Source organism: Sebastes fasciatus, chromosome 1 (assembly GCF_043250625.1).
Source record: "Sebastes fasciatus isolate fSebFas1 chromosome 1, fSebFas1.pri, whole genome shotgun sequence".
NCBI lineage: Eukaryota > Metazoa > Chordata > Actinopteri > Perciformes > Sebastidae > Sebastes > Sebastes fasciatus.
Genome location: NC_133795.1, coordinates 11,523,949 through 11,549,490, shown reverse-complemented (window position 1 = coordinate 11,549,490; position 25,542 = coordinate 11,523,949). Strand labels below are relative to the sequence as shown.

At 39.6% G+C, this 25,542-nt stretch overlaps 2 protein-coding genes across 6 annotated transcripts in view; one reads left to right on the top strand and one right to left on the bottom strand.

The window, feature by feature from the left end:
* The first annotated feature begins 6,259 nt into the window (after positions 1-6,259).
* Positions 6,260-25,542, top strand: part of tacc1 (transforming, acidic coiled-coil containing protein 1) — a 37,497-nt gene continuing 18,214 nt past the window's right edge. Inside the window, exons 1-2 of one of the 3 annotated variants that reach the window (XM_074629217.1) lie at positions 6,260-6,324; positions 7,130-7,346. Coding sequence is in view for 1 of the 3 variants with exons in the window: in XM_074629208.1 (XP_074485309.1) it covers positions 13,860-13,930 (71 nt within the window). In the remaining 2 variants the exon portion in view is untranslated. Of the gene's footprint in view, positions 6,325-7,129; positions 7,347-13,780; positions 13,931-25,542 lie in introns of those variants that run through there. The other 2 variants (XM_074629225.1, XM_074629208.1) reach the window with 2 other exon arrangements.
* Positions 14,403-22,104, bottom strand: aggf1 (angiogenic factor with G patch and FHA domains 1). Of its 3 annotated transcripts, none has more exons than XM_074629254.1 (16): positions 21,971-22,104; positions 21,813-21,874; positions 20,808-21,001; positions 19,951-20,050; positions 19,668-19,855; positions 18,806-18,937; positions 18,481-18,681; positions 18,211-18,280; positions 16,891-16,990; positions 16,614-16,665; positions 16,428-16,529; positions 16,168-16,333; positions 15,836-15,915; positions 15,613-15,740; positions 15,429-15,528; positions 14,403-15,332 (listed from the first exon to the last, which is right to left on the bottom strand). In XM_074629254.1, exons 3-16 carry the CDS (start codon positions 20,991-20,993, stop codon positions 15,078-15,080), a joined length of 1,860 nt encoding a protein of 619 aa, XP_074485355.1. In that variant the 5' UTR covers positions 20,994-21,001; positions 21,813-21,874; positions 21,971-22,104; the 3' UTR covers positions 14,403-15,077. The 3 variants fall into 3 exon arrangements, with proteins under 3 accessions (XP_074485355.1, XP_074485347.1, XP_074485339.1); XM_074629246.1 differs by lacking the exon at positions 18,211-18,280 and adding an exon at positions 17,181-17,625; XM_074629238.1 differs by lacking the exons at positions 18,211-18,280; positions 21,813-21,874; positions 21,971-22,104 and adding an exon at positions 17,181-17,625 and having other exon boundaries at positions 20,808-21,032.

Below are 25,542 nucleotides of genomic sequence, written 5' to 3'. Positions count from 1 at the left end.
CACAATCTGAATGTACAAAATGTTGTTGTTGTTGTGTCCATAAATGAGGGGAATCAATTTTTTTAAGGGATTTTATGCAAAAGCAGAGCCAACATTTTAATTTATGGTTTACACAGCCCAACAGGCCCAGGAGTAGTCTCCTTTTTTGCAAAATACACATAAATCCATACAAACATTTAAGTTATATGGAGATAAGGCATTTGAGAGTAGTTTTCTGTTATAATGATTTATTGGTGGTTGGAAGGTCAAGTGGCTATAATTGATATTTTTTTATAATAATGTATGAAGTGAGAATGTGAAAACCATAGATATAAAACACATATATGGTGAAAACCAATGTGATTACTACAGTGAATTAGGCCTACCAAATCTGCAGCTCCTCTCTGCTTTATGGGGCTTTATCGTGAGTTTGAATATATATTCAGAGCATTAATATAGCAGCAAACAACTATTTGCAATGTAAAGATATAGTGGAGTAAGGGATTTAAGGAATTTTATGCAAAAGCAGAGCCAACATTTAGAACATTTTAATTTATGGTTTGCACAGCCCAACAGGCCCAGGAGTAGTCTTGCAAAATACACATAAATCTATACAAGTTATATGGAGATAAGGCATTTGAGAGTAGTTTTCTGTTATAATGATTTAGTGTGTATTGGGGGTTGGCAAGTCAAGTGGCTATAATTGGTATTTTTTTATAATAATGTATCAAGTGAGAATGTGAAAACCGTAGATATAAAACATATATGTTGAAAACAATGTGACTACTACAGTGAATTAGGCCTACCAAATCTGCAGCTCCTCTCTGCTTTATGGGGCTTTATCGTGAGTTTGAATATATATTCAGAGCATTAATATAGCAGCAAACAACTATTTGCAATGTAAAGATATAGTGGAGTAAGGGCTTTAAGGGATTTTATGCAAAAGCAGAGCCAACATTTAGAACATTTTAATTTATGGTTTGCACAGCCCAACCGGCCCAGTAGTAGTCTCCTTCAAAATACACATAAATCCATACAAACATTGAAGTTATATGGCGTTAAGGCATGTTTGTATTGGTGGTTGGCAAGTCAAGTGGCTATAATTGATATTTTTTTATAATAATGTATCAAGTGAGAATGTGAAAACCATAGATATAAAACACATATATGGTGAAAACAATGTGACAATGTGAACCTACAGTGAATTAGGCCTACCAAATCTGCAGCTCCTCTCTGCTTTATTGGGCTTTATGGTGAGTTCAAATATATATATATTCAGAGCATTAATAGCTGCAAACAACTATTTGCAATGTAAAGATATGGTGGAGTAATGTTGTCCTTAACAGATACAATTAAGTCGCTCTCCTCTGTGTGTGTTGTTGTGATCCAGCTTCTCTTTGCTATGATGGTACACATGTTGGCACAGGCATTCGAGGTCAATGTCTAACCTTAAAATCTCGCGAGAGTTCGCCAGCTTGCGGGATCCATTCTAGCCACTACCAGAAAAAAAATGGCGGATGCAATAGCAACCCCATAGCAACCGTCTCTTTATTATCTCCATGACAACAACAGCAACACCACACCAAGAAAATAACAGAAAAGGTAATAAACAGCATAAAGAGCTTAAATCAGACGTTACAAATGTTCTGAAACTATCCAAGAATATGGTGCGTGGCTAGAATCCAACAAAGTTATGGATAAACAGTTGAAATAGTTAGCTAAAAGTAATGGCTTAAAGGTCCCATATAATGCTCATTTTCAGGTTCATACTTGTATTTTGTGTTTCTACTAGAACATGTTTACATGCTGTAATGTTAAAAAAAAACTTTATTTTCCTCATACTGTCTGTCTGAATATGCCTGTATTTACCCTCTGTCTGAAACGCTCCGTTTTAGCGCATTTTGACGGAATTGCAACAGAATTGCGTTGCTAGGCAACAGCTTGGGTCCATGTGTACTTCCTGTCAGCTGATGACATTCACATACACTGCAACCAGGAATAAACTGGGACACATTTAGAATGTTTATGTTAAAAACTGCGTAAAGGGTCTAAATATTGTATATTCGTTGCATCACAAATGGGCAGAAATCCTGACAGCTTGTTTCAAATGCAGAGTTTCTGAATACGGGCTGTGTGTATTTCCCTGTGGATTGAGTGTTTCGATACTTTCACAGTATTTTTATCGGATTTAAGCCTGCTTTATAATAAAAAAACATGAAAATCTCACTTTTTTATAATATGGGACCTTTAACAGTTATTATAGGGCTTTGTTGAATACTCGATTCTGTTTGGTCAATCTCAGCGTTCTACGGTCTCTTTTTTCTTTATAGCAGACTGTTGCTATGTATAACAGACCATTGCAATGGGCGCAGTTCAGATGGCGGACCGTTTTTGTGTCAAATTATTGATTTGAAGTAGCCGTGTAATAAGTGGGATAATGTACAGCTAGTGGGTCATTGTTGTGAAATAAACCGATGCAAGTGCCGCATCGCCCTGTCAGGGTTTATTTCAAAACAATGACTGTCGCTGTACATTATCCCTTACTTAAACACTCAAAAACTCAGGTGATCTGCTGCATCAACAATCTAATGTCCTGTAATCGATAATTCAATTCAATTCAATTCAATTTATTTTTGTATAGCGTCAAATCACAACAGAAGTTATCTCAAGACGCTTTATATATAGATCAGGTCTAAATCAAATCAAATCAAATCAATTTATTTTTGTATAGCGTCAAATCACAACAGAAGTTATCTCAAGACGCTTTATATGTAGAGCAGGTCTATGACCGTACACCATAGTTTTGAGACCCAACAGGATCCACCAAGCGCACTGTGGCCAGGAAAAACTCCCCGATTACTGGGAAGAAACCTGGAGCAGAACCGGGCGCAGGGCGGGCGGCCATCTGCCGAGACCGGCTGGGGGGATAGATAGATAGAGTGAGAGAGAGAGAGAGATAGAGAGAGAGAGAGAGATAGATAGAGAGAGAGAGATAGAGAAGCAGCCACAATAGCAGTCTAGCAGCTGTAATAACTAATACAAGTAGGGCTGATAACACAAAACCAATAGTGGTGGATGGAAAGAGTGATAATACAACTATCGGAAAGCCAGCACTGTCCAGCATCTCTCCTCAGTACGTCCATGTGTATTGGTGTGGGACGTCCCTGCGATCGATGCCCGTGCGTTGGTTCCTGCAGCATCAGCATGCTTGCTGGGAGCTCTTGATGTCTTTGGCAGTGATTGAGAAGTGTTATTCTCCAGGCTGCCACATTGTCACTAGGTGTTGGAAATCCCTCGTTAGCATTGGTAGTCCCTCGTACAGACGTAGTTAATTAGGGATGGTAGCAGTTGGTGTCAAGCAGGCACCGACGCGGCAGCAGATGCAGCCACAATACCGGAGACCACCAAGATCCAGGTGAAACCCTGCTCCAAGTGTACCCATGCTCCAGGTATAACCTCGCTCCCTGGTGTGATCCCGCTCCAGGTATGACCTCACTCTAGGTGTGACCCCGCTCCACGGTTAGCTGCGAGACAAGGAGGCACAAGGACTCCCGGGAAGGAATGAAGTTAGTAACAACATGGACATGGGACATGAGTATATACAGAAGGAGAGGGGAGCTCAGTGTGTCATAGGAAGTTCCTTATGACAGTGTGTCATAGGAAGTCCCCCGGCAGTCTATGCCTATAGCAGCTTAAGTATAAGCGTTATCAAAGAGGAAAGTCTTTAGCCTACTCTTAAATGTAGAGACGGTGTCTGCCTCCCGGACTGAAACTGGGAGCTGGTTCCAGAGAAGAGGAGCTTGATAGCTGAAGGCTCTGGCTCCCATTCTACGTTTGGAGACTCTAGGAACCTCAAGTAACCCTGCATTCTGTGAGCGCAGTGCTCTAGTGAGGTAGTAGGGTACTATGAGCTCTTTAAGATATGATGGGGCCTGACCGTTTAGCGCTTTGTAGGTGAGGAGGACGATGACCGTACACCATAGTTTAGAGACCCAACAGTATCCACCAAGCACACAGTGGCCAGGAAAAACTCCCCGATTACTGGGAAGAAACCTGGAGCAGAACCGGGCGCAGGGCGGGCGGCCATCTGCCGAGACCGGCATTTAAATGTTTGTTTTCAAAATCTATTTTATATAAATGTGTGAAGGCAACTTTGCCCTGGTCAGTGGTCCTCTGTCAATAACGCATGTGACGCATGATTTATCTGGACAGGTGCAGGATGTTTTTTTATGTATCATAGTTTTTATGTGCTGTTTTGTACTCCAATGCATAATTGTTGTGCGTGCAGATTTGATGTCAGATTGATGACTCTCAGCAACCAGCTAGTGCACCTCCTGCCAGTGTATTCAGCTCGGCAGCCTCTCTCTCTCAACATTTTTGCAGAATAACGCTGAGAATCCCCTCTCTTTATGAGCAAGCAGTGATGAGAGAGACCCCCCTGTTGTGTAATTCAGCCAGTTGTTCCGCCCACCTCAAACCAGTGAGAAGAGCTCAGAGAAAAATGAATATCTCTCAAGTGAGATAACCAAAATGGTTGTAGCTTTGTTGGAATATAGTGTGATCAGGATCCCATCACTTAGTAAAAATCTGATTGAGAAAATAGGTTTTCAGGGCCTTTAAGTCACCCTATTAATTGACTCTGATTGGCTGTTATCTTTTCACTGATACACAGTAATGACTTTCTGGACTTTATGCTTATGTATATGCCCAAATGGGTATATTTCCCATATTTGGTAATATAGTTTCCCATCAGATTTGATCTCTAGTGTCTGTGTGTGTGTGACTGTGACAATGAACCCTAGTTCTTGAAAATGCAATCATTCTTAAAAACATGTAACATTTTCATTTTACTAAGCCCTTTATATCACCTCATCATGTACCTAAGTGGCGAAATGAAGCTGTGTCTGTGCATATTATCCAGTAGCTTGTTGCCAGGCTACAGTGTGAAAGGAAGGGGGTTAGGAGAGGATGCATAAATGATCAAGTCCAGCCTGTTAATCCATAGTGAAAAGGAAGCAGCAGAGGAGAAAATGATCTCATCACATTATTGAGATAGAAACCACAGCTCTTCAGTGGACTGTTAGCTCGGCCTGGTGGCTATGACAGCTGCAGTGCCTCCGTGTGATGCTGCATCCTGCTGGGTTGTTTGATAAAGAGACTGTTTTGAGTCTATGATACAAAAGTCATCAGATTTCCCTCCCTGGGGCCTGAGAGGTGGCGTCATGTGTTTCCTGCAAGCAGCAAACATGTGATGTTGTTTAAGTCTCACTCTTGTTTCTTTTGGATATCATTATTCTTACATAGATTTTTTTCACATGACATAAACCAGCCAGTCGGTCATCAGTGCATGTTGCAGTGCAGCTATACTGTGAGTGTTCTCGAGGCTTCATCAGACCTGTAGTTTCAGTTCTCCACTGAGATTAAAATACTTGTCTTGGCCTCAATACCTGCTGGTTCTTATTTATAGCTGCCAGACTGGCAGAACATACCGTCTGAAAGCATGTATTGCAATTACATAGAAAAGAGATAATCTTATATGATAACGCAAACTTCTTTATTTAATTTTTCAGCTCTACACGTGTATGGTGCACAGTAGGGCTATAACTAATGATTAGTTTCATTGTCGATTAATCTGTCGATTATTTCCTCGATTAATCGATTAGTTGTTTGGTCTATAAAATGACAGAAAATGTGAAAATCAGTGTATCCCAGAGCCCAAAATGACGGCCTCAAATGTCTTGTTTTGTCCACAACTCAAAGATATTCAGTTTACTGTCATAGAGGAGTGAAGAAACCAGAAAATATTCACATTTAAGAAGGTGGAAGAGAATTTTTACTTTTTTTCTTATTAAAAAAATACTCAAACCAATTAATCAATTATCAAAATAGTTGGTGATTATATTAATAATTGACAATTAATCGATGCAGCTCTAGTGCACAGAGTTTCTGGCAGCAGCAGCAGACAGATGTGTAGCAGCAGGGCTTTTGCTGCAGTTGTCTTCTCAGGATTAACCACTAGAGGGAGACACCAGCTCACATATATATAACTCATGACTGCTTGTGTTATGCACAGTGTGCTTATTCTTTTGTAAGTGTGTGGTCATTACCACCACTATAATTGGCAGGCACTACAAAAGGCAGCAAAGCAGTGACAACTGATTAATGAACAGATGTTTGCTTTTCATTTGATTCATACTACACATTCAAATCTAATTTTTAGTGGGATTTTGGTTAGTTACTAAAATCACAGATCACCTAATGAGTTTGTCCCTTTTCAGAATCGCCAAGATGAGTGGAGAGATCACTGAAGAGGGCAGTGTTGGAAGAAGTACTCAGATATCAGAAGTAAGTAGCAATACCACAGTGTAGAAATACTCTTTTACTAGTAAAGGTTCTGCATTAGCATCAAGTATAAGCATCAAAATATACTTAAAATAACAAAAGTAACAGTACTCATTATATAGAATGGCCCATTTCAGAATAATGTATTATATTATATATATATATATATATATATATATTATACTGGAGTATCATTACATAACTTTAATGTTATAGCTGATAAAGGTGGGGCTGATTTAAATTAATTTATATACTGCTGGGTAACTTGTGAATATTCCCTGGGGGTCAATAAAGTCATATCTTTATTATAATTATTTATTTGTTGATTATAATTTGTATTAATAATCTGAATTTGCAAAGTAAAGTTATCTAATAAATGTAGTGGATAAGGTAGCAGAAAATGGGAAGTACGTCAAAATTGTACTTAAGTACAGTACTTCTGTAAATGAAGAAGAAGAGGGAAATTCTGTAAGTATTTGTGTGAGTCTTGTGAATAAATGTAGATTTCAGCTACTAAAGCTGCTGGTGTGAAGCTATGTTAGTTTAAATTTAGATGAACATGCAATGCTGCGTATATTCTTTATAGTCTATTGCAATGCTAAATGCTCATTAAAGCATAAGTAAAACAATTATGCATAGTATTAACTAGCAGTAGAAATAAACTCAGCAGTATGCATGAAAATGATAATTACATCAGCTGAAAAAGTCTTTACTTGTAACTCACACAGTGTAAAGTGTGACAAAACCTTATATAGCTCGGCAACTGCTGTGTCTTTAAAACCCACTCTGTTCTTGGCTCTTTGCCCAGAAAGTTCATTTCCCATCCAGCCACATGGACGGAGCTCCGCCACGCAGAGAGGAACAAGTATTTTCACTCAGAGAGAGGCACCTCCGACAGCAGTCAGAGCACAGACCCCCTTAAGGACCCCCGCCGCTGACTGAGGACTTTTCCATCCACTGTGTTGTGAAGGACACAAACCTCCCAGCAGATCCGTCACAGCCCGTCACCCCTCAGAGAAGCCGAGGTATGTTTTACACTCCAGTCTGCCTGTCAGGTGCCCCGTTATTCTTATCTTTGTGTACTTTGAGTATGATATATGTTTGCTTTAGTTAACTGTGTGTTTTCTGGTATTGATCTACTGACTTTTGGACAGTATGCCAGATGAATGTGCTGTGTCTGGTTTTTAAAGTCCAGCTGTATGTGGGAGCTATTGTCTTTTGCATGAACACAAAGCCTCTTTTCATGAATCTATAATTCCCCTCACAAGTCGACCCAGCAGTTTGTGACGTGCGTAATGTGCGGAACTGTTTGGGACTTCTGTTCATTAAATGCTGTTCTTGTGAAGACAGTACATGCAGGTTACTGAAAGATGTTTGTCCTTGAGAGAGAATGAGTTACAACGATTTGAATGGCAAGAACAATACGGTTCAGACTGAACTGTTTGTTGTAGTTGTCATAGCAAGCAGCAGTAACCAGGCTGTAAAAACAGGATGCTAGTCAGCACATTTACACACACTGTTGGTTGATGCTCTGGTTGAATGACTGGAGAACCGGCACCACCATCAGTGTTGTTGGTGTTATAAGCAAAGTGATTTGTTTTATCTATAAACTGACCGGTTTGTTGTTGTGGACAACTTGCATGGAGGCTGCATCATGTGAGCGATTGTGCTGCTGAGATTTCTGGGTGATTTTCTGGGAAGATGAGGTCACAGGGAGACACACCCAGAGACTCGGGCTCCGAGGAGGAAAGGCCAGGGGTGGAAGACGTTCAACAGCGTCTCTGACTGAGTCACTTGCCGGGAGGAAGCCGTAGCTTTGTTGGAATTTCCATTCAGTTTGGAGCACAAGAATTTTGGTTTGGATGTGATATTTATACTGAGACACATGGCATGACGTACAGGCGGAGGGCCATTTCCCCCCTCAAATACACAAACCGAAGCCTTAAGACAGCTTTAAAAGGATTACGTAATGCGCTTTATTTTTACACAAAAGATAATTTTGCAAGAGCCTTCTGTTTCCAAATAGTGTACTCTAATTTCCTAACCTCTTTGAATGAGGGTGCTTCATTAAGTAAAAAACATATTCACGCTGGAATGTGGTTGGAATGAGGATCATTTCCTCTCAGCCAGAAAGATCAAGTTGGATGACCTGTGAACTCTTGAAGGCATTTAAACCCCCCCACTTCCTGAGCCCTCCTCTCCTCACATGAGCATTCACACCCAACAAGTGCATTCTGTGTGCTCAAATCTCTTTTTCACTGCCTTCCAAACACGTTTTAAAATACTGTAATCTTGTTTGTTTTGAGTCTGTGTGCTCTGTTGTGATTTATAGCGGCTCAGTTACCGGTGTGGTGGACGGACGTGGCGGGGAGGGCTGGCTGAGCCGGAAGTGGAGTGTGTGGGGAAGTTGAGTCAACACAGGACTGTTTCTCAGACTTGTGTCGCTTCTGGTCTCATGCCTCTCAATGGAATCATAGAGCACAGACTGAGATTGCGATAACACAGATTTGCAGACAGGCAGACAGACGTGGTCTGGCTAAAATGAAATGAAAGGTTTGTTGAGTCTGGCGGGGAAGGGTGATTTTCTGCTTATGTCTGGATCAAAGAGACAGACTGGAAACAAACAGTGGTGGAAGAATTATTCAGATCTTTTAGTAAAGTAAAAGAAACAATACTACAGTGTAAAAATGAGCTCTGCCCCCTCTTAGTCGTATAATTATTTGTTTTAGTCTTAGTCGACTAAGATTTCTGTAGTTGATTAGTTGTTTTTTTATGCTTTTTTCATGCTGAATGACTTATTTCCAAGAAGAATGTGAGAAATGTAGAAGAAGGTCTGCACACTGTAGCTCCCTTTAAATGCAATTTATTGGTACATCTTAGTTAGTGACGTTTGGAGCTAATGCTCTTCTTCAGACTTAATATTATCAGACATTATCATAAATTCTGCAGAAGAGCATTGGCTCGAAACATCACTAATCAAGATGTACCAATAAATTGCACTTAAAGGGAGCTACAGTGTGCAGACCTTCTTCTACATTTTTCATTGCTGTCTTCTACTGGTCCAGCACCAGCCTACTGCGGTTTTGGATGCGTGCGACCACCTTTCATTGTTTGAAGAAACAGATGAGCACATCTCTGGTAAACACAAGATTTTAAGGGGTGCTTTTGTGTGATTCTTTGTGGAGAAACTCAGGTTCACAGATCTGTCGATTAAATCAACTAATCGATTAGTCAACAAAATCGTATGAGTGTTAGTCGACTAAGACTTTCTTTGGTCAAGGACAAATACCCTGTTACATGTAAAAGTCCTGCACTCAAACTCCTACTTAAATAAAAGAACAGTAGTATTTGCATCAAAACATACTTAAAGTACCAAAAGTAAAAGTATTCATTATGCAGAATGGCCCATTTCACAATCATATATTGTATTACTGTATTATAAGTACTGATGCATTAATGTGTTCATCACTATTAAAGGTGGAGCTAGTTTTAATTACTTTATATACTGCTAGGTAGCTTAACCTATAATAATAATACATCTTCATTTATTAGATGATTTATATTTTGTATTAAAGGGATTGTTCGGGTGTTTTGAAGTGGGGTTGTATGAGGTACTTATCCATAGTCAGTTTATTACCTACAGTAGATGACGGTCGGCACGTACTTTTACATGTAACAGAGTGTTTTTACTAGGGCTGTCCTCGACCAAAGAAATTCTTAGTCAACTAACACTCTTATGATTTTGTTGACTAATTGACTATGACCATGGATAAGTACCTCATACAACCCCACTTCAGAACACCCAAACTGTCCCTTTAATAATGTAAATCTGCAAAGTAACAAGTAACTAAAGCTGTCAAATAGATGTTTTGGAGTAAAAAGTACAATATTTGCCTCTAGAAATGTAGTGGAGTAGAAGTAAAAGGTACATCAAAATTGTACTTAAGTACAGTACTTGAGTAAATGTACTTAGTTGCATTCCACTGCCCACTGTAAACAAGTATAACTGAAGCACACATTATTAATGCTCTTTATAAAGAATTACCACAGTGGAATACGTAGAGTATTGCAACAACAGTAGTATGTAAAAGAGCACAAAGGCATGCTTACAATCAAAAACATGCATGTGTCATCCTTCATTTGGAATATCATTTATCTAGATTGTTTTTTCCATAATATATATTTCCCTATTCTACTCCTAATCTGTGCGCCACATGTATGCAATCTACTTGGCTGTAGTGAAACATTAGATAGTAAAGTGGGGTGAACCACAAAGAGAGGACTCCCATCTGTCTGTCTGTAGAGAGCTATTGTCTTCGTGTTATGGCTGTGATCACTCACATGACCCCATGGCTGTTTTGTGTACACCGTGTATTACACAAGAACTTCATTCTGCCTCACACACAGCTGTTTGACTCGCTCTGATAAACACATTGTGACTGGCATTTCAAAGTACAACAAGCTGCGGTCAGCTCCGAGCAACGCAATACGCCAGACAAGCTTTGAACCGCACGCAAACTGCAATTCAAGTCTTTTAAATAGTGAAACCGTCACTAGCTGAACTGTATTTATGAGGTATATTCTACTAAATTACAGACTTCAGTGAGCCGAGCCCAGCCCTTGACCAGGATGAAAATGAATGTCATCGTGCCAGTGTGTAGGGAAACTATGAATGATGATGATGAAGGAGTTGCTCTCTTACTGTTACTGTGTGGTCGCTCTGACACACAGCAGGGCAAATCTACAGTACACAGACTCTAGTAGTAGTGTTCACAGTCTACCAGTTGATGTCAGGCTTCACTACATGACAGATCAGGATAACCTGCATGTCTGAACAACTTTCTCTTCCTCACCTTCCACAGGGAGGCAGAGTAGTGTGAGAGTGTAGTTTCAAACCTCTTTGGCTTGTGACCCCTTAAAGCAGAACAAAGTCTACTTATGATCCATCCAGCAGCCCGGTCAAAGTCTTCCTTCTCAGGTTGTTTTATCTGAAGCATTTTAGAGACCAGGCCATATTTACAAAACATCCCTCGGCTGAAAGTAGCTCCTAACTGACTGAAGAGCTCTTGGTAATTCAGAGTAATTCAAGTTGGGCCGAACTCTCTGAGAGAAGTTAGGGGCATAAAGTCATTAAGACCTGCTCACAATCAAACAGCTGCTACAGGTAATGTGCCTCATAGTGTCAGTGTTTTGGAAATATACAACGATAAACTCATAAAAGCATATTTTGGTGGTGATTTTTGGTGACTTAAAGGTAGAAGAACTACGGTGGCTGTCGCAAAAACGTGAAAGGCCCTCTCTAGAGCCAGTGTTTGGTTTGTCCGTTCTGGGCTACTGTAGAAACATGACGGCCGACTCCGTGAAGAGAGGACTTGCTCCCTATGTAGATATAAACGGCTCATTCTAATGTTACAAAAAAAATATAAAAAAATATTATATTCCATTTCTGCTAAGTGATCTCCCTAAATGCAATGCTACGACATGCACTCTTCAGATCCACATTTCAATTGATTAAATGGACGTTAAAACAATTACCAAATTACTAAATAAAGTTGATTTCATGGACATAGACGGTTTATCCATAGAATATGGCTAAATGTAGTATTACAAGGAGAGGAAAACATGCACATTCTCAAAATTGTTTGTGGTGCTGGGAGTAGATCCCCTCCAATATGTACTTTTTCAAAAAAATTACTTGTAAATGTAGAATTACATCATCAAAAGATGCCAAATGAACATTTCCCATATATATATATAATATATGAAATGTAATTTAATTTGATTCAGTTTAATGTAATTTAATGTATTTGAGTTAATTAACTTTAATTCAATAAATGTATTTAAATTCAATCTATTTTGTGTACTTTCATATAATTTAATGTAATTAAATGTATTTTATTTTATTAATGTATTTAATGCCATTCGATTTTATTATTTATATGTCTTCTCTCTTATAGTGTACATTACTAGTTTGAAAACCTAGTGAATGTAACATTACCATATTATAAAAACCATAACCATTTTATTTAAGAATGACAGAATGTGATACTTTATGTGATGTAAATTTAACCTTGCATGGAAAAAAAAGTAAATTATGGCAAGAAATTAACTTAATTTATTCAATAACATCTGACTCATCTTAAAGATTGGGAGTGAGGACGTAAACTTCATCTAAATATCTGAAACACTTTACAGTGGAAACATACCTCTGTTATCTGCAGATACGAGACACTCCTTTCTTCTTTGTCTGATCTTATTTATAAATATAGCACACAACAGGGTTTTTTACACGCATGTGTGATCGGGTGTACGTATGTGATGCGATGTGTGGTATGAAAAAGGGGATGACCTTTTCTTGCTCCTTGACCTTTGACCTGTGTGAAGCCTAAAGCTAGAAGGGGTGGAAAACAAGGCGTCATTATGAGAGGCAGAAGTTTGCAATGACAAGTTCTAGCGACTGTAAAAATTCCAGTTGGTTATAAAAACTAGTAGAAATAGTTTCTCACCACATCTGTGGCTTCTCTAATTCTATTTGGTTAAACCAATTAGCTCATGTGGCACTGTGTAAACAGCTATCTTCCTTGCTTTACACCACAATTTTTCTTAAAATGGATCTTAAAATACAGATGTGGTGACGAAAGCACCTCTTTACGCTTTCTTAAATCCCAATTGTCTATTTTGTGTTTGAAAGATGCCAAATTATCTAGATTTGTTTTATTGCTATCCAGACTGAGGTTTGTCTTGAACAATCACAAGGATTATAAACACTATTTCTTGTCTGTCACATAACCCAGATTCAGTTTCCGCTCCAGACTAAAGAGAACTTGTTTCCACTTGCCTGTGGGAGTCCAATCCCAGGAAAAACAGTCGCCTCAGGAATAGTCACATTTTCTCACTGTGAGACAAGTGAAAGTTTATTCTCTCTGCAACATTAATATGCTCTGGCACTGCTTCTGTTGCACAGATTTCACGCTCTGTGTACACTCAAATGTTCAGATGAACAGTTGGAAAAATGCACTTCAACATGTCTGGCAAAACAGAAGAGATTCGATTACTTTTGTTATTATCATTATTACACAACAGGCCATGACTTAGAATCACTTCACGTCATGCATAATAGCTTCTGAAAAAAATTGCATTATGAATAGCTGGCAGTTAAAAGAACATTGGACCAGTGTTCCTCTGAATGCTCCCGCAGTGTCAGGAACTGGTCAATCCAGATCTCTCAAAAGCCTTAAGCCACATCCTCACACTCATGACTCACCACATCTTTTTTATGCCTAGGACTTTATCCCCAATAGAACCAGACACAGATACAAGCTGATCCCTCCCTGTTTTATCACACTACAGTATATCAGCTGCAGAGTGTTTACTTCCAGCTAAGTTGAGGGAGGAGATTTTAGGAGGGAGGGACCCACCTGTCAAGAGAGAAGAAAGCTGACAGCACTGAACAGTCTCAGAGTAGAGTATGCCTACTAGCTAAGGGAAACACACTGGTGGCGGCGTCTATCTATTGACCGGAGAGAGGGAAAATCAAAATGGGAGGCACTGTAAGTCAGAAGAAAGGCAGCAAGCGGGCCAGCATAAGGAGTCACGCCAACAGTGTCACGTGAGTCAAATCTCACCTGTTTGATGCAGATTTAGCAGAAAAAAAAATCTATTGTCACTTAATTCATTGCTTTAAAATGCGTTGCTTACAGCTGAATCAGTAATGAATGAGGCTTTTTACCTCCCACATTACTAGTTCATATTTGCAAAGATGTACGCAGTTTTAGTAGAAACATGTACTACTATATTTTACTGTGGCGTAAACTACAACACTGAGCGTATAACTGCACTTGCATTCTTTTTCCATTTGGTGTGAGAGTGGCCTCTGTTCAAGCGTACACTTGCACACACATGCAAATATTCACACACCCTCACAATGAACCTACAGATAGGGCTGCATACAGACAGACTGTTAAACATGTTTGCTCACTGGCCTTACTGAAGTATGTGGATGTGTGTGTGTGTCCATGTGCTTTTGGGCAAACATATCAACGACAATAATAATCAGCAAAGAATCAAACAGAACCAAAAGGTTGAGCATGTTAATTTTTATGTGCAATCTTTTTTTTGTTTTTTCGTTGGAACACTGAACAGTTGTGACTTGTTTAACATGATCAGTTACAGGGTTGTCTAAACATATCCATGGTTGCCTCATAATAGCATGATCTCATTGTGAGAAATATAGCTTCACCGTGTCAATATTTGCTGGAGGCGAGTCACGTCCTGCTTTGTTCTGGGAGGCACGGTGGCAGCTCTGCCCTCTGTAGGCTGGACTACAGACACAGTGGACAGTGAAACACACACTGTTGCTGCTCCTCAGAGTTTTTTTTTGGACTGTAAACATCCCAAACAGTTCAGAAAAAAACACATTCTACAACCACAGACAGTGACTTTTACAAATTCTGTTAATGCACAGCACTGCACAACCGGTTGACACATGACAGTGATGTACAAATTGACAGAATAATCACTGAGACATAATTGCGGTCACATTCTGTTCTCTTCAGAACAGTTGTACTTAAGAGGAAACCAGCTCAGAGTCAATAGGTTGATGGGGTTTTCAGCGACGTTTCCTCAGTGAGATTTCACTTTTCTTATGCAATGTAATTTACAGACAGTATATCACAGTTCCTCAGAAAGTAGAGACTCCCGTTGCTCATACGCATCAAACCTCCCAGCTTTGAAATCCACAGTTCATTCACTTATTCCTAACTTTGTCCGTCTGTATCAACACCTGCTTGTGTGTTTGTAGTCTCAGTCTCTTCTCCTTTGCACCAGGCTTTGGGTGACTTGTTCTTCTGTGTTTTTGGCGACAGCACGTCAGGCTGGCACGTATCAGCGAACCTCTCGCGCGCTTTCTCCCAGTTCTTCTGGGACTTTGATCTAGTCAAGGAGACGCTGTCTACGGACATGGCGGCACCAGCCCCCAAACCTGACTGGGACTTCCTGATTTTCAGTACAATCTGTGGAGAAAGGAATGAGAAAGAAATCAAATCATTTTGTCGCTTCACAATATATTTTTTGTCAAAACAGAATCTGCCAACAGGACATTGTCTTACCGGGTCTTTCATGCCAGTTCCCTCTTTACCCAGTCCCTCTCCTTTCTTCCAGCCCATCTTTTCCAGCATTTTCCGTCCTTTATTGACTTCACTGATCTCCCTTTAAGAAGACATAATACATGATTACCACATCATCCATTATTTTCTTTCTTTGGCAATTAATAGTCAAGGACGATATACTTACTGATGAACAGAAGCGGGTGCATCATCTCGTTGGAAAACGCCCTCGCTGCCCACCGTCTGCCGTCGAGACTCTGCTCGGTCCTGGTATCTGGGGTTCTTCAGAGCTTTAACCTCCTCGTACTCGCTGCTCTGTTTACAGAAAAGCACAGAGGTGATTGGCCACATAAAGAGACGAAGAGAGATTAAAACTTAAACTGGTGGCTGCTAGTCCTGATAACACTCACCTGCAGGCCATATTTGGCCTTCATCTGCTTCAGCTCCTTTTGTCTCAGTGCTTCTTTGTCTTCTTTGGTGAGACCAGGGCCTTTCGGAAAATACAGAGTAAAGCTAAATCTTCCACTTTAAAATCATTTCCTTCTCATATCTTCTAACATGTAAACAATCACGAGTGAATGCAATCGTCAAGCTTTTGTCTGAGGAAAGGCTTAAAAAATAAAAAGTATATCAGGCTTTTCAAACATATTTTAAAAAGTTTAGGCTCAGTATATCGTTGCTGTTTCATGAATCTAAACAAACAACATGTTCTGTGAATGTGTTTCCTCTTGAGTTGGCGCACCTGTATTCTCCTCTCTCCTGTGCTTGCTGAGGTGAGCCATCACCTGACCAGGCTCACAGCCATCACAGGTATCAGTCCCAGAGTGTATATGGAAGGACAGCACAGTCTCTCCCATCTTCACCTCATCGCCGTGCATCAGTGCATGCGGCTCACATTTGGTTTTGGGCTGCAGAAGAAAGATGCATTGATAACGTCATTGCCAAGTTGAAGTGTTACTTGTTTTATGTTGTAGAGGCAACAAACTGAGGCAAAATGTTGACCTGCAAGATCCTGTTGCCATTGATAACTGTTCCATTCTGGCTTCCCTGGTCCACCAGCATGTAGCTCTGCTGCTCCTGGTCAAAGTACACCTCTGCGTGTAACTGGAACCAAACATGGTTATAAACACCAAATACGCAAATGAATTATGAAAATTCCTGGACAAAAATAAAAGTGGAGAGAGGTACCTTGCTGACTCCCATTTCTGGTATTCGGATTGCATGGTCCATATCTTTCTCTCTGCAACAGAAAGACATCACATTGTCTTCTTTAGGACTTACTGAGAGATCAATTCCTAGTATTTTTACTATGTGAGACATCACTTATTTCTCAGTTCTTACAGTCTTTGTTACTGCAGCCTCAGCACTAACGTCTCCCCTGTGGCAACCCACTCTTTTTTTTCTTGCCGTGAAAGTTTCAAACCTTTTATTGATATGTAACGACAAGAAAAAAAATAGCACAAACCTGCCAACGGTGGCTGGAGAGTCGGCTGTGATGATGTACAGAGTGCCGACCTGCAGCACAGGAGATCTCACCACTGTCACTCTCACACAGGGCGGCCAGACTGCAAGAAAAAGAAAACCATTGTGTTGTCACAGGAGCTTGGCGGCTTCAGAAAGCTGGTGTTAAGAACAAATTACAGGTGATGATCTAACTAGCTTCAAGTTACGAACAAATTTACCCAAGAATAATTTTTCTTTATTTTAGATGTGTGCCTTAAACAAGCTCTGAATTTGGCTCGTCTTTCCTCTCACCTTTATGATTCTGCGTCTCCATTTCTGACTCTGGGCTTTCCTCTGAACTGGAGGAGGAAGATGCTGAGATTGAGGGAGTGGACTCCCACTCTTCTTTCTCAGACTCTGTGATCTCACCCTCTTCTGGTTCGCTGTTCCCCTCTGAGTCATTGCTCCGAACCGGGCTCTTTTTCTTCTTCTGCTTTTTTGACTTGGACTTCTTCCTTTTCTTCCTTGATTTACCATTATCGTCATCGTGTGAACCGGTTTTCTGCTTCTTCCTCTTCGACGAAGATTTGTCGCTCTCCTCTCTGTGTTTAGAGGAGTCTTTTCTACGTGGAGCCACATCTGGACTGAGAGACTTCCGCTTCAGTTTTCGCGATTCTTTGGTCCTCTTAGTCGTTTTCTTTTCGACCCACTCAGTTTCTTCTTCTTTTTCCAACTTTACCTCGTCAAATATGAGTTCCTGCCATCAGACAGTCAACAGTGAGATTACCAACTCCAGTGATGTTCACTGACAGGGGGCAAGCTGGCTTTGTAGATCCCATGTTCCAGGCCATGTCTGGCACTGTTTTTGTACATGGTTTCAGTGTTCAAAGACATTCACTATAGATCTTCACTAAATTACACCAGTGAAATCTTCACGGATCTAAATATTACTTAGTTTTCACCCATATTCATAAGCACAAGTGACCAAATCCTTGAGTCATGTGTGGTTTATGACACTGCACAGAGTAACTAATGACCATTTGAACAGTTGTTAGATGACACAAACAACTGTCTTCCACTTGGGCTTTACTTTCCTAGTTTGGCCATCACATTATATTGATTGTGTTAAAATGTCATCACTTACTTTAGAGCATGATATAGACCCAACAAGACTGTGTGAATCATCACATCACAGTCAACTATTTTCAAGGTGTTGCTTGTGTGAATAATAGAACCTGCCACCTTCATTGAAACTGTGTGAGTGATTTATTAGTTTAGATTCCTCCTATTGTTATGGCACTATTCTTCTGAATTGCTTTGCGTGTTGATATTAAAGGAGTACCTCTTTTGGAAGCAGTATTCCAGTAAGAAGAAATCTTCATTTTAGCCAATGAGTTAGTCACCTCTTGCACCTAGGTCAGAGGATAATCTTTTAGTCAACTAGCCTCAAAATTGTACAAAATGAAAAAAAAAAAGCATTTGAAGACTGAAACCAATAGAGTCATGAGTATCACGGTTTAAAGGGGAACTACAAAGTCAAAGCCAGCTGTCGACCACCAAGTATAAAATGTATATATGATATGCATCAATCAAAGACCCAGGCATTACATACCTTATCATCCCGGTTTGAGGTTTTCTTGGACCCTTTCTTAATCTTTCTGCTCTTCTTTTCACCAGTGCTCTTGTCTTGGCAAGGCTCTGTGGCAGTTTGTGCAGCAGGCACCTCAATCTTGGAATGAAATTGGTATCGTCCACTCTCTGCATCATAGTAGTAGTAAATGCCTGTGTTGTTATCATAGTACAACTGACTGGCCTGCGGAAGAGAAAAAACATAAAAGATCAGAGGACTGGTACAAAATGTCTGTCAGAGAAAAAATGCTGCTAAATTAATTCTGCTATAAACAGCCTAGTTTTACTGAAAAGGATGTTTGACAAACCGAGTCGTAGTAGAATCCTGTGGCGTGGTCATAGTACATCCCAGTAGTCTCATCAAAGATAAACCCAGTCTGTGTCATAGCCTCTTCAGCTGTGGCCCTCAACATATCAGCTATAGATCCTCCATCACCCTCCTGAAAGAGACAATTACATTTATTAGTCATAATAAATAGAAGTAGACAAATTCTTTTTTTTGTTCTTTACTTCTGTAATTATGAGTGTTCTACAGTATTGCAATACTACGTCCACCACTTCGAATGAAAATCTTATCAAATATTGTAGGTCAACCCCTTGAGAAACTCTATGAATCAGACTTCCATAATAACATACTAAGGCTGGCTAACAACATCGTCGCTGACCCCAACTATGTCCTTACTAGTGAATACAAATTGTTGCCATCAAATTGGAGATACAGGGTTGCACAATTCAATAGGGTTAGACTGAAGCACTCTTTTGTGCAACAGTCAATCCTAAAATTAAATATGGAGCATAATCACAGATCAAATTACGTTGAAGGGTCTTGAATATATTGTCTGCGGTGATTGTAATGTTATGTTAAATGTATGTTTCCTGTCTTAAATTTTTGTCTGTGTTGATGTTGCAAATGGAGCTGATGAGAAAAATTTCCGACTTGAGCTGACAATATAGTAATATCATAATCATAACGTATACTCTAATTTATAAATTGAACTTGTCCATTCATTTCAACATCTCCTTATTTCAGTATTTGGGATTTGTGTTGATACAATTAACCAATTATCGATTAGTTGAACCATGAACCATTTTTTGTCATTCATGAAAGAGAAACAATTACTTCTGCTTCAAGTATCTTTTTAATATGACAAACTTTTTAATAAAACAAACCTCTGTTGTGACTGCAACACTGCCGTCAGGGTTAGGGTTAGCATCAGCTGTTTCATTTGGTGTTGAAACCTCTGCTGTCTCGCTGCCATCAGCTCCATCCACTACTGCTGCTACTGTGTTCAGGCCCTCCGTAGTGTCTGAAGCCTCTGGGTTCTGAGGGTAGCCTCCATAGTAGTAGTTGTAGTAATCTGGAAAGGGATATTGAAAAAAGTTGTATACTTAACTTCTGAATAAACGGAAATGATAATATAATTTATTTAATGTAGATGCAAAATGAACACACCAGTTTCTGTCCATTCATATTCTTCTGTCTGAGTTTCACTGTCGACTTTGACTTTATCTTTCTTCTTCCGTTCATGAATATCTGCGCTCAGTTGGTCAACCTGAAACAACACATTTTAGATAAATTCAATTCGCTGTAATAACATTATAAGAAGATAGAAGATAAGAAGATAAGCAGCGCATTTACTTTCTTCGCAGACTCAGATCATTTGGAGCCAGTAGCCAGATCATTTTTCTATTTTTCAGTTCAGTGATCCTGAGTGTCCTGTTGTACTGCAGTACAGCCTGGCTCAGTAGTATATCTGTAAAACTTAAAACTAAACTTTATAGCCAAATCAAAATCTGCGTGAAGATCATTGGCCAACCTGTGACACCCTCCTTTCAAGCAGCTCACAACAAGAGTATGCTCAGACTTGCCAACAGCATCTCCTCTGATCCCTTACATGTTTTAAATGGGGAATATCAACTTCGGCCCTCCAAGAGGCGATTCAGAGTCCCTACATTTAACCGCATCAGGCTAAAGAACGCTTTTGTCCATCAGTCCATATTGTTGCTAAATAATAATTAATGTGCTGCTAAAGAGATATAAATCCAGAGGACAGATGGTCATTTTTTAATGGGTTATGTATGAATAATTGAATTGTGATGTGTTTTTGTTTTTTGTCTGATGGGTCTTACTTGTCTGTCTGTCTATGGTAACAGTATGTCTATTGTATGTGTACTTTTACTCAAACTGAGCTCCCTATGGATGCAAAATGAATTTCAGTGCAAACTGACAATAAAGATGTATCGTATCGTATAATAGCAGATTGTAATGATTCACAAATCCACTGATTTAATTCAGTAGTATGCACTGACCTGTTTCCTCAGGTCCTCGTTGTAGCTCTCTGTGCTCCTCTGCAGTCTCTCGGACTGGCTCAGTTGTTTCTTTAACTTGGTCAGCTCGGCTCTGCACTCGTGGAGCTCCTGCTTCAGCGACTCCACTTTCAGACGGAGCTCAGCCTCTTCAGACTCCGTGTCCTTTTCTCCATCTTCGTTCTCCATTAGCTCAACTGAAGACGTTAACATTCAACATTGTAGATAGTCATCACATTTTGTTGTATCTTTTTTTCTCTCCATCTCGTCACATTTATATCATCTGTCATTTATTCTCATCTATTTCATGTTCTTTCTGTATTTTCATGTCATTTTGAAAATTCTCATTTCTGTCTTTCTTTTTTTATCTCATTTTGTGTATCCCCGTTTGTGTGATCTATCTCATAACATTTAATCCCATTTCTCCATCGTATTTTATGTTTTGTATCTCATTTCTTTAATATCCTTTCTTGTATCTCATCTAATTTATCCCATTTCACATCATCTCTTTTTCTTTATATAATAAATCTAATTTCTTCATCTCCCCTTTTACATCTTAATCTTTATTTGTCATCACATTTCTTGTATCTCTTTTCTCTATCTCATATCTTTAATCATATTCCTCTTATCTCAGTCAGTTTGTCAATCTCAATTTGTCTATCCTTTTCTTTCTGTTTCTTTTTTGCTAATGACTATAAATGTGGGCGTCTGTGGCTCAGAGGGTAGAGCAGGTTGTCCACCAATCGGAAGGTTGGTGGTTCGATCCCCGGCTGCTCCTTGAGCAAGACACTTAACCCCAAATTGCTCCCGAATGAGTATTTGGATTAGATCCTGATGGGCAAAGTTGGCTCCTTAGACATGTAGTGTAAAGCGCTTTGAGTGGTCGGAAGACTACCAAGTCCACTTATACTACTACCTAAAAGTTGTTCAACACAGCACTACTGCTAATCAAGCACTCATATGTTAACTGCTGATGCTATCCTAGCATCGTTAGCTTTAACTTCTTACCGTTTGCGTCGTTTCCGTCTCTTTCTCAGTGTATTTCTTGTCCGCACGACACATGAACCGACCTGAAAGTTGAAAATAGACATTTTTTTAACTACCCTGTATTTTCCGACACACTCGAGTACATGTTTAGATGATAATTAGACAGTTAGAGTTATAACCGTGGTAATGTTTACTGTCCACTCTGCTCGCAACCGCCTTTACTACTGGCTGTCTACGTCACAGCGGAAGCACTTCTTCTTCGGGTTTGGAGGACTTCTTCTTCTCCCCTCTGTAAAGCTGACACGTGTTGAAGAACTTTACTGCCACCTGTTGACAAACTATTATCAAAGCTTAACTTTACCAGTAGTAGGCCTATATGTTATACATTTAGTTTGACTTTTGTACCTTTACCTTTATTAAAATTACCGACCTTTTACTTTGAAATGTCTGCTCTTTACAGCAACATATTTTCTTTCTTTGAAAGGTATTTTTATTAATTGTCAATAATCAATAGAACAGTCACTATACAGGGAAAACATTTTTTTGTTTTTCTGAACACTCACCCGTGACACAACACATCAATCAATCATACCTGACAACAACATACACACAGACAGCCATAGCTGGCCACAAAGGACCTAACTGATTCTCAATCATGGATATATATAAAATTCAAATTGTAGAGAATACAACACAGGGAGAGTATCCACAAATAAGTCATGAAATAAGAAGAAGAAGAAGAGAAAAATATATATATATATATATATATATATATACATATCATGTCATATTATACACATCATCGCAATGCACATTCATACAGTTTATGGGTGTGCAATTATGAGCATGTTGAATAATAACTGGAGTTTGTACTGTATAAATGTGTGTCACACAATAGCTTCCATATCAAATTTTAGGTTTGTGTATGAACATGGTTAACTAAGTATTTAAATTGATGTTTATTGCCATCAGAATATGTAAACAGCATTTGCACTGCCCAGGTGTCACTATGTACTTTCACCACTAGATGTCACTGCAATACACTGATTCTGCTATTTGACAGCTCAGAGTGAAACTGGTGGATGATAGATAGATAGATAAATAGATAGATAGATAGATAGATAGATAGATAGACAGATAGATAGATAGATAAATAGATAGATAGACAGATAGATAGATAGATAAATAGATAGATAGATAGATAGATAGATAGATAGATAGATAGATAGATAGATAGATAGTAACTTTATTGATCCCAGGAGAAATTCAAGTTTCCAGCATCACCGTTCCAAAGTGCAAACATATTAATAAAAAGGCACAAGTAAGTAGTACACCTATTAGTAAAAAGACACATGTGATGTAGAAGTACTTTTGTGACCTGGGAAGTTACTCATCTCTGACAGGATGTGGTCATAACTTAATGTCAAAGCAAAACATTTTCAGTTAGTACCCAGCTGCCAGTTGATTCATCTCACACTGTTCAGTTTGTCACCGTCCACATGTGTTGTTAGAGGGCTGACATTTTAGGCATCATCGCTGTCAATGGCCCTTGCTCCACTTGTCCTTCCTCTTCCTCATCTGTTCCTCAAACAAACACGCAACTATTCTTCTGGTCACAGTTCAATTCACTTCCTTCCTCTTTGTGTGTCTACACTTATATCAGGCTCCAGAGGAGGGGCTGTTGTATATTGATGTTGCTCCACTATTGTCCTCTAAAACTGAAACACAGTATCTATTTATGGCAAGAGTGTATTTAAAGTATGATACTGTAGACACAGTGTAAATATATCATGTGCTTACGTGCAAATAGTTTCTCTGCATTCTTCCAGACACTTGAGCTGTGAAGTTTCAGGGAAGCTTTGTCAGAAAAACATTGTTCCTGGATGTTAAGCCTGACATGGAGACTAAACATAATTGTGTCGTTAGTCCCCTTTGTGCAGAGACAGGCAGAATTTGTGTTGTTGTGTCAACTGAGAAAATATAGGTTGGGAAGGCCAGACTTGTTTTCCTTTTAGTTTTAGTGGCTTTCTGCTTTCTCAGAAATGGCTTTTGGGTTCCTCCCACTGTGTTTGAAATATGAGCTCTTTGAGTTGTGTTTGGATTTTGGTGGAGCGTCAGACTCCTTGGCAGGACCTCTGATGGCTGTGGTGGTGGTGGTGGTGGTAAGATGGGGTGGTCTTTTATCTGGAGACACACACAGCTGCCTAACTACTGATGTTTATTGATGCCATTTTTAGACTAGAAAACAGGCATAAAGCTGTCATCTGTGAGGACGACTGGTTTGTTTTTAAAGGAGTGAAAAAGGTGACGTTGTTCAGTTCGGGTTTTTTAGTGTGTGTCTTTTAGGTATGGTAATAGGAACCCTTTCTTATGTAACCTACTTATCCTTGGCTACCATGAGCTTTTACTGGCCCCTCACCACTACTGCACTGAGATATTTAGAATAAACAGAGAATCCATGGAAACATAGAGTTTAATTCTCTATCCGCTTACAAACGTCAATTTATTGTGAAAACATAACCTCCATAGATGCAGAAAACACACCACTATCACTATGACACCTTCCCTTTAAGGTTTCTCATGTGCTGTAGCTTTGTCTATAATCAAATATGACCTATGTGTTGATCAGGGACTACTGAAAAGGATTGCCGCTCATACCATGTGGGATGACCGTAATGGTGTGTTCTAATAAGCCTGAGCTACTGAGGGTCTCCACTGTGGCTTCAAAAATAGAAAAGCCTGATGCTTTTGCGAGCAAACATTTTACAGACAAGAACGAGGTACTAACCCCAGATTAAATGCACACATTGATCCTCATGCTCCAGTGATAGTGTTATTGTACTACCCCATAACTACTGTACTTGCATGATCTATGCATGCAGGGCTCCCCTTCACCCTCACCCCAACCCCACCAGACCCAGACCCAGACGGTAAATAAGTGAGCAGAGGACAAACTCCACCCTTTCTGGTCCAGTGTGGAAACTCTGAGCCTGACGGAGGCACGTGTGTCTCTGCTCCTCAACTGGAATTTGGGAGGAGTTTAGCTGCTGTGTGGCCAAACCAAACCCTGGAGGAGTTTCTGGAGGGGGAGTACAGTACGATATTAGAAAACAGTACACAGAGGATGCATCTGGCACAATCAAATACCCAGGTTTCAGCTGCACGTTTGATAATTGCAGACAGGGAGCCAAGAGTATATTCTGTAGAGAGGGTATGGACTTTGGAGGACCAAATACAATTATTTTTGATTTATTTTCTTTTAGCTGGAGGAAATGTTTGGACATCTAGCACTTGATTTCTGATAGACAAGACTTACAGTGACGTAGGCGGCCTTCACTGGTTTGAGATAACATATAACAATGATAATGTGAGAGCAAGTAAATTATGTAGAGAAAAGGGCATCACCAACAACAAGTTGTAAGTTCTGTCTGACAAGTACGATTTAAACCAGTCTAAGACAGTATCCCAACAAAATTGCACCATCGACAGCATCAAATGGAGAGCTATGATCAAGAAGAATTGAAGTAGCACAATCACCAGCCTCAGCTCTTACTAATAGATCATTTGTAGCAGTGTTTCTGATTCTTTTTAAGCTGTTTATCTTTTGTACATCAAGGGTCTCTTGGTCTACACGGAGAGTACCTCTGTTGATACCATAGACTGTATATAAAGATGGACAACATGACAGCACTCCAAAAGTGAAGCCAAAACATCTTGATCGCCCCCTGGTGGCTGGCTGCAGTATGGGTGT